This window comes from Peromyscus californicus, unplaced genomic scaffold (genome assembly GCF_007827085.1).
Source record: "Peromyscus californicus insignis strain IS unplaced genomic scaffold, ASM782708v3 Scaffold_7__1_contigs__length_154581171, whole genome shotgun sequence".
NCBI classification, from domain to species: domain Eukaryota; kingdom Metazoa; phylum Chordata; class Mammalia; order Rodentia; family Cricetidae; genus Peromyscus; species Peromyscus californicus.
The window spans coordinates 140130008-140139697 of NW_026294595.1; the positions used below are offsets into that span (position 1 = coordinate 140130008).

The window sequence follows — 9690 nt, forward strand, 5'->3', positions numbered from 1 at the left end:
ATCTCTTTGGGCTTTGGGGAAATGGGGTGTAAATGAATTATAAATGAGCCGTCTTAAGGCAGGGAAATGGACGTTTTGATGAGTTCCTTCCCACAGGATGGCTTACTGACCATGATAATGGACCATGTATTTCAAAAAGCCAGAAGATAGAAGAAAAGAATAGGGAAAATACCCACGAGTGGAGTAGAAAAGCATAGACCATCAGCACCTACAAGAAAATGGGAGCCGGGTGTGGTGGTGCACGCCTTTGATCTCAGTACTCAAGAGGCAGAGGCAGGTGGATCTTTGTGAGTTCGAGGACAGCCTGGTCTACATAGTGAGGCCCTGTCATAGCAAAAATTTTTAAAAAAGGCAAGAACAGAGTGAAACAGTAAAGAGACTAAGTTAAAACAGAAGCATAAAATAGGTCGAATCCATTTTGACACTATCCTCAAACAGGGTGGATTCCGTTAAACCCCAAGTCCACCGAATAGGACTGGAAAACAGAGCTCAGTGGCACACCGAGGTTAGGGATTTCCCATCATGCAGAATCCTGTGTGACAGAAACCCAGCCCACAGTGGTAAGAGATTCAGTTTCCCTCTGTAACAAGACTCTAGGAGAGGCCGTGCCGAGGGAGTGGCTGCCCGGAAAGCCTCGAGTCTCCCACTGTCTGTTCCAGGTTCCTTCTCCTTCGGTACTTGTCCTGGACGTGGTGGTCTGCCTGGTGGTGCAACCCACCTGTGCTGGCTGCTGTGTCCATCTCATGATGACTGTTTAAAAAAAAATAGGCAGACGATCCATATACCCCAACCCAGGCATCTTCCTTGGCCAGGGATCCTGGCTTCTGGGCCACTGTGAGTGTGGGCTGGGGAAGAGGCCCTGGTGGAGGAAATAGGGTGTGGGGATCATTCACATAGCTTGTTTGTCCCCCCATGGTCCTCCTCTGCATAATCTTCGATGTCCCACTTCTATCCTGGCAAGCTTCTGGTCCCATCTGACCATGTGACTTAGCTAATGTGACAGAATCTGCCTCACTGTGGACTAGTTCTGCCTGCATGGCAGTTTCTTGTCCTGTGATCAGATGCTCTGTCCACACCAGGGCCCAGCAGCACCCAGGAGCTTCTGCTGAACAGTCTGTGCTTCCCTGCTGTGAACAACATGGCCTTTATCCAAGATCTCTAGTGTGACACTTAACTTTCACTGTCAACCTGACTAGATGGAGCATCACTATGGAAACACCTCCCAGTGTATCTATGAGGATGCTCCCAGAAAAAATATTTAACTGAGGAAGGGAGACTCACGTTAACCCTGACTTCACCACCATGATGGACTGCCACCTATAATAAGCCGATCCTTCCTTTAAATCACTTTTGCCGTCATGGCAATAAGAAAGGCATCTAGTGCACCTGCAATCCAAGTTATCATTTTCCCAATGAGACCTGCCATAAACCTTACTCTCCACCGCCACGGGGCCCTGACTTTGAAGCCCTTTGGCTACAGTCTGGACCTGCTCATAACTCTTTTGTTCTCTGGTCCCTCTTAAGTACGGCAGCCTCTTCTTTTCAGTGCTCTGAGCTATGGAATCTGTTGTCTCCAGAACTCTCTAAGCACAAGGCAGCAGGACAAGAAAGACGCAAACAACTCACCTCTCCTTTGAGAGACATCCAAACTATGACAATCGGCACCTGCCCCCAAAGGCTCATTCCCTTCTCATAGTGAAAACGCATCCGGTCCTTATCCAAGGGTCCCATCTAGACTAGTTACTGTTCTGTTGCTGTGATTAAAACACCAAGATCAAGACAACTTATGAAAGAAAGCATTTACTTGGGCTTTCAGTTTCACAGGATGGGAGTTCCTGACTATGGAATAAAGGCATGGCGACAGGAATAGCTGAGAGCTCGAATCTTGACCCACAAACAGGAAGTAGAGAGCACAGTGGGTGTGGTGGGAGGCTTTTGAAGCCTCAGAGCCTGCCCTGTGACACACCTCCTCCAGCAAGGCCACACCTCCTAATCCTTCCCAAACAGTTCTGCCTACAAGGCCACACCTCCTAATCCTTCCCAAACAGTTCTGCCTACAAGGCCACACCTCCTAATCCTTCCCAAACAGTTCTGCTTACTGGGGACCAAGCATTCAGACATGTGAGCCCGTGGAGGCCATTCTCGGTTAAACCACCACAGCATCTCAATGGGCTCAGATTGCTCAAAAGCCCAAGTCTGAAGACTCTGCGGAAACTCGAGGCTGACTCTTAACTGTGAGGCCCTGTGAAGTTCCAAACTGAAGTTACACACAGTGGTGGGAGAGGCGTGGGCTGATCACTGCCGTTGGGAAAAGGAGGATTGCAGGCATGGAAGAGAGAGGGGACCAAAGCAGGACTGGAACTCGGGGGGTGGGGTGGGCAAACATTCGATCCCGTTGCTCGGTGTTTGGCTTCTGGGTCATGTCGGTGGGATATAGGCCTCTGAAGAGTCACATGGTGGGGTGGAGCCTCCAACGTCTTGAAAAGTCTGCCATACAGCTTTCCGGCTGTAGTTCTCGCAGTGTCTCAGGCTGACTCAGCTTGCAGCCCGTAGCTTTCCTTGGCAGATGTTCACGCTCCTGGCGTCTCTAACTCCCTGGGATCTCCAGTGCAGTTTGGCTTAACGCCCCCTCCCGGCAGCCTCTTACATTGCACTCTCAGGGTTGCCTCCAGGGATTCTGACCTGGCCACACACTACATAACTTTTCCTTTGACATCTATGTGGAAGTCTCTAGGGCCCCACAGCTCATGCACTCTACACACCTGCCTAGCAAATATCCTGTGAACAATGCCAAGATGGGCTGCCAGCTCAGGCGGCAGCTGGGCCCACTTACACCATAGCTACAGCCACTGTCTGGAGGAGGCCAGACAAGGAAGAGTAAGAAGCCATGATTTCCATATCTATGTACTCAGTTAGAAGTAAAAACTGGTCTAGGGCCCCTGCGGGTCTGCAGCTGCTAGGGAATAGGAGGGTGGGCATGCCGAAGGAGCCAGAGGACACTTGGGGACAGTAGTGGAACACCGAAGTTTCTCTTTTTCTGGTGGGCCCATACCGAGCAACAACAGCGTCTCCAGTCACACACTGCTGAGGCTGGGCAGCAGCATGGTACACCCCAGATTCTAGAATTTATTAAAAACCCGTAACTTCCGGCATGCCGCAGTGACGTCATCTTTCCTTAATCTACTCTCCCTCCTTCATTCGCTGTTTCACAACTTTTATTTTTAGAATTATGGCTCCCCAAGAGAGCCTTTTTAGGTATTTTTCTCTTAATTGATCCCTTTTCGGTGGAATTATAACATCACAAATATGTTGTGCATTTATATACTTGTGTTGTATACGCATTTTTTTTACATATCAAACTGATATGATAGCTAAGGTTTTGTGTGTGTGTGTGTGTGTGTGTGTGTGTGTGTGTGTGTGTAATAGAAGAACAAAGTTTCACCCCATTGAGGGTGTCATTGACTCCTGGGGATACATGTGTTATCCTTCAGAAAAAAAAGAAGCAGGAACAAAGCAGTATGTAATTAAAATGTAAATCTACACAATTTAATTACCCGTGTAGTGGCACAAGTAAGTCTCTGGGATTGTCTCCTCAGCACTGCGCACTGTTGTATAATAGATTAATGAAAGGGGGGAGGGGTGCCGAGATGACGGGCGTGGGCAGAGAGCTTTCAGTCTTTACATTTGTGACCAGAGCCCTCTGCTGTGAGCTGTGGGAACGTCCTCCAGGAAGTCAAGGGTAGCCCCTTCGTTTACATATCGCCTTAGCCTCACCAGCCATGTGTTGGGAGTCAGGTTTGGGTCTGGTGTCCACTGAGGCCTTATGACATTCAGAACCACATCGTGGTCAGTGGCAACCTTGGGGTTGAGGGTCAGTGCTCTCTCAGCCCCAAATTCTACCTCCACCCCGCCCCCCAACCCCAGTCTGTTTTTATGGGCTTTAGAGGAAGCCACCTTCTTAGGCCCCGAGGCAGAACAGAAGACCGGAGGTAGGCAGGAGTGGCTTCATGGAAGAAGCTGGGGACATTTAGGGGACTGCTACCTTTCAATGTCCCTATTCTAGAAGCTGGAGAGGGGGATGAGAATGACTTTGGTCAAGCCCTGTCTACACAGGTTTGCTGCCGGAGACTGTTCCTCAGAGATGGAGAACTACTAGGGTGGGGTGGGGTAGCAGGAATCCCCCTGTGACTTCTCAGGAGGATGACACACCCAGGGAAGGTTAAACTAGATGTGAGGACCCAGGAGACCTCATCGATCTCAGAGGGGTTGATTTTTCCGAAGGAGCCCACCTTCTATTTTGGGACCAACACTATGTTGGGGAGGCACTCAACTTCAGAGGGTGGCCAGCTGATTCTGCCGTAGCTCTATGAGCGCCCCAAATGGATGATGGCTGAGAGAGGCCGTCTGTCATTCCGAGCCTCAGCAAGCAGGATATGATTCAAGGTCCTTCCGGTCCCCTGAACTCAGGTAGCTCTTCCCAGCTGTTTCACTACCCCGAAACTAGGGATCCCAAGGTGAAGGACTCAGAGATATGCACCAAGGACTAAAGAAGCCATCACCCACAGCCCCGAGCAGCACTCCTCAGCAGTTTGCTGGCATTTCCTCACCTAAGCAGTCACTTACCCAGCCAGCCATTTATTGCTGGTTATTTATTGCCTCCTCGCAATGGCTCCTGAGGTTTCCTCCTGGGCCCAGGAGGAGAATGAGCATAGCAGTAAACATTTAAAGGGAACATGGAAAAGAATAGGGAAGCTGGCTGATTTATATTGTTTGATGAGTTATGTGTGGTGGGGACGCAGCAGGGACAGTCTTGATAGTAGATAATGGATGATATAGATCATGGATGATGTGGCTGTGTCATCAGCCTAGAGGGTTGCTGAAGGGCCCAGAGTAAGTCTGGATGTTGGCCCACCTACCCAGTTTCTTCCATTACTTGACCTTGCCCTATATTCTCAATCATAGGGAGGACATTGGTTCAAAATAAAGACAAGACCCCAGCTGTGTCAAGAGCTGCGCCAACATAACCACGGATGTGTAAACAAGCTTCTACAAACCCCTGTTACGCTTGTACAAACACCTTGTTATCACAAATTGTACTACTAATTGTAAAATGTTATCACCAGCTGTAAATTCCCGGAATGTACCTTCACCCAGGACTTAACCTCAAATTGTAAAAATTCTTTTTCTTATGTCACCCCCGACACCCCACCCCACTTGTGGCTTTTGCTTTAAAAAGGACCTGCTCCTTCTGTTCAGGGTCACAGTGCCAGATCCCGACCGGTCTATGGTCGTAACTAGTTAGAAGTTCTGGTACCCCATGGTGATGGAATAAAATTGCTTCTGCTCATCTAATTTTGGTGGGCTCATCCTCGATATTTGTGTGACTCCCAGATCCAACATTGCTAGGGTTTGACTGTGTTCCCCAAAACCTTGTGTTGGAAAGTTAATCTGATGCAAGGGGGCCGTGTTCTGGAAATAAGGGCTAGATTAACAAGTAACAAAAGCCTGGGGTTTTGCTTTGTCTCCAGCCTAACCTCCCCTTTCACTCTCCCTTCTACTGTCTACTGCTAGGAGGTGAAACACGTTCTCACCAGATTCTGGCCCCCGGTCTTAGACTTAGCTTCCATAACTCTGAGAAATAAAATCATCTTCACTGTAAACTGATCAGCCTCGGATACTGTTAGGGCTGCACCAAATGGCCTAAGATAAGTAAGAGCTAAAGCCACCAGTCAGTGCCCCAAGTTGTCCCCACCCCACCCCATTCATAGAAACCCCATATGACATCTGTGCCTGCAGCCAGTGAGCTCTATGCACTGGCAGCCAGAGGACCTGGAGACCAGATAGGACACACCAAAGTCGGATGGAGAAGACGTACGCTCTCTACCACTTCCCTCTCTGCACTCTGTGTACTGACTACCTCACACTTGGCTTTAGCATGAAAAAGGAGGAGGTAGATGAGGAGAAAATAATCCCGAAGATGACCGAGTTCTCTGAGGGCATGGGTTGTCACAGAACTTGTTTCTCTAAACAGACCTTGTCAAGCCTTAACATGAAGAGTGGGACAAAGCTCTGGAAAGGGAAGTTGTGCCAGCACACACGTGGTGGGGCTAGAGCCTCGGAGGAGCTCCGAGGGCTTAGGTCTTTCCTCTCCTCTCTCTGGAAAGGAGACGCCATTCTGCAAAGTGTGTCTATTCCTTTTAAAAGCCAGACTTTTATTTTTCAGACAATTATAGCTCCACACAGCTTGTGGGGCTGGGGAGATGGTTCAGCAGTTAAAGTCTCAGTGTTTTAGGAGGAGGACTTGGTTTTGGATCCCCAGAACCCCTGTGTCAGGTGTGTGTGTTGGCGGGGGCAGAGGGGGGTGGTGGGTTATAATTCCAACCTTCAAAGGAGACAATGGTTTACCAGAGCAAGATGAGAGGCGAGACTAACCACATCAGTGAGCTCTGTGCTTGACTGAGTGGCCTTGTCTCAGTGAGTAAGATGGAAGAGCAATCCAGGATGATTTCTGACATTAACTGCAGGCCTCCACATGCACAGGGCATATATGTGCATCCCCATTCCCACATACATGTACTCACACACATGCAAAACATTCCTACACACGTATGAAAAAAGAAGAAATAAATAAATGAAATAGCCATCATGTCAGGTGCCTATGAGCACAGTAGAGGCAGGAGGTTGAGGAAACCCCAATCTCAACTTTCTCTGGAGATGTGTGCTCTCTCTCCACCTGGGATGACTCTACATCCCATATCTATCATCTTTAGTCTCTGCAGATGTCGTGTCCAGATAAATGGTCAAAGATGCTACCACTCTTGGTACCCTGATCATCATCCCTACAAACTTAAAACCAGGTTTTTGTTGTTGTTATTGTTGTTGCTGTTTTGTTTTGTTTTGTTTTGTGACAAGGTCTCTCTACATAGCCCTGACTGGTCTGGAACTCACTCTGTAGACCAGGCTAGCCTCAAGTTCATAAGGTTCACCTGCCTCTGCCTCTGAAGTGCTGGGATTAAAGGCCTGCACCCAGGTCATGAATAGGATGTTTAAAAGTTCACCTTCCCCCTAGACAAAATTCCAAAGAAGTTGAATTCAATAACATAATCACAAAACTCACCATTACAAAGTCACACTTTATTGGATAGATTTAAAAATACATATAGTTGTTACCTTTTAACTTTCAAATTCCCTTTTCAACTGACTTTAAATTTCTTTCTTCTTCCTCCTCTCCCCTTCTTCTCTTTTACAAACCACCTGTTGCTAGATCTAGTGTTTCTGTTATTGTTGTTGTTGTTGAAATTTTATTGTGTGTGTGTGTGTGTGTGTGTGTGTGTGTGTGTGTGAACATGTGTGTGGCACAATGCATGTTTGGGGTCAGAGGACAACTGTGTGGAGTCAGTTCCCTCATTCCACCTTTACATGGCTTCCAGGAGTCAAACTTGGGTCATCAGGCTTGTGTAGCAAGAGCCTTTACTACTGAGCCAACTTGCTGGCCCTGGACATAGTTTTTAACTCAGCATTCAATGACCCCATCTTTAACATAGAGATTTCTTGTTCATGCTGCTTCCGTTAGCTGTTCCTGGCATCGTTTCACTTCCAATGCTTAGATTCCTGTACGTTTTTTGTTTGTTTGTTTGTTTTGTTTTGTTTTTTTGGTCTTTTCCACTGTGATCTTTTTTCTTGGTCAGTGTCCTCTTTACTATGGAAAAAATTAAATCAACTTCTAAGAAGCAGAGGAGAGACTATGGTGAAGAAAATCAAGATGGGTAGGCAAAAGATGGCTGTTTATTACAACTGAATCAGCAACCTAAATTATCCTTGTTATGAAAGATCCATATTTCATTTTCTGTTACGAACAGATGGCGTTCTGTTATCTGTCATGTAATGAGTTTCACATCATATCTGAAATATAACTTCTAGCTAAACAATATTTCCACAAGGACATTTTTCTCCATATTCATTAAAATTATATATTTTTCCATCAACAACATCAAATACCTGTTGGAAGTATTCACATGTTTGAAACATTGTTATGTTTTCAATCCTACATTAAATCTCTAGTTTCTTTTCCCAATAACCTGTTAGGGAATACTTTCCTACACTCGTTGTCATGGTAGCATGCCCACTCTTGGATTTTGTTGATGTTCAATGAGCTTTGCTTGTTGATTCTGGTATCTGCCCATGAAGGCTACTGGTGGATGCTTTCTTCTTGTGTGTTTTTCTCTGATGCTTGGTGAGGGCTGACCTCTGGCTAAAGTTTTTCTTGCATTCATTACATTTATAGGGTTTTTCCCCTGTGTGGATCCGCTGATGTTTTGTGAGGGCAGATTTCTCGTAGAAGGTTTTCTCACACTCGGGACATTTGTAGGGTTTTTCTCCTGTGTGAGTTCTCTGATGCACAACAAGGTTGGACTTGACACAGAAGGATCTCCAGCACTCACTGCATTTGTACGGCTTCTCTCCTGTGTGGGTCCTTTGGTGCTGCGTAAGGTTCGATTTCACACAGAAGGTTTTCCCACATTCATTGCATTTATATGGTTTCTCTCCTGTGTGAGTTCTCTGGTGTACTTTGAGGGCAGATTTTTGGCAGAATGACTTCCCACACTCTTTGCATTCATATGGTTTTTCTCCAGTGTGAGTTCTCTGGTGTTCAGTGAGGTTTGACTTCACCATGAAGGATTTGTCACATTCCTTGCACGCATAAGGTTTTTTCTCCGGGTTTGAGCTCTGATGTTGAGTAAGACCCGCTTTCTTGGGACAGCCTTCCTCACATTTGCGACACTCACAGGCTTTCTGTTCTTTGCAAGCACTCTGATTTTCACCAAGGGGTGACTTCTCACCTTCTTCACTCTCATCAGGTTTCTCCTCCATGGACAGTCTCTGATGTCGAGCGCTTTTCGATCCCTTGAGGGAGGGGGCTGGGGATTTCTCACACTCATTTCCTTTGCAGCTTTTTCCTCTTGAGCTAGTTCTCTGATTTAGGGTCAGACACGACTTCTTTAAGGCTGTTTGGCTGTCGGTACACTTAGGTTTTTCTTTTGTGCAAGTTGTCTGGTTCTGAGTAAGGCATGGCTTTCTGTAAAGGGTTTCCCCACATTTCCCACAGCCATGGGTCTTTTCTCCCACATGAATTTTCTCATTTTGGATGTGGGGTGAGTTTCTTAAGGCTCTCTTACTTACATTACATCCATCAGGCTTTCCTCCTGGTTGCATTCTCCCCTGTCTGGTAAGACCTGATTTCTCACTAAAGGCTTTCTCAAGCATATCACAGTCACAGTGTTTTTCTCTTATATGAGCTCTTGGATGTTCATGTTTTGACTTCACGCATGAGGATTTCCCACATTTGCTGGCCTCTTGTGTCTTCCTTTCTCTAAGGGTTCTTAGAAAAGACTGGAACCTGATCTTGTGAGCAGTGGCTTGCATGCATTTACTATCCTGAGAGGGCTCCTGTCCCATGTGAACTGCCTCGTGTATAACAGAGGCTGTCTTTCTGTGTGAGTTCTTCCCGCAATTTTTATGTTCAGGAAGTTTTTCCAAATGCAAGGTCTTCTGCTGCTGAGTATGGCCCTCGACAGGACTGTGGGGTCCCTCCTCCCTTCGGTCACTCTCACAGGTTTTGCATCCTATAGGGGCTTTTTTACACTTAGTACCAAGGGACTGAGACCCACCTAAACCATCCAACTTTTTTGG

At 46.9% G+C, this 9690-nt stretch overlaps 1 protein-coding gene across 4 annotated transcripts in view; it reads right to left on the reverse strand.

Annotated features, from left to right (window-relative positions):
• Positions 1 to 7119: 7119 nt before the first annotated feature.
• The window catches only part of LOC128100597 (zinc finger protein 33B-like), a 20132-nt gene continuing 17561 nt past the window's right edge, over positions 7120 to 9690 (reverse strand). For all 4 annotated transcript variants that reach the window (XM_052722938.1, XM_052722937.1, XM_052722940.1 and 1 more), the window contains exon 6: positions 7120 to 9690. This exon is cut by the window's right edge. In XM_052722938.1, the coding sequence (XP_052578898.1) occupies positions 8146 to 9690 (1545 nt within the window). In that variant the 3' untranslated portion in view covers positions 7120 to 8145.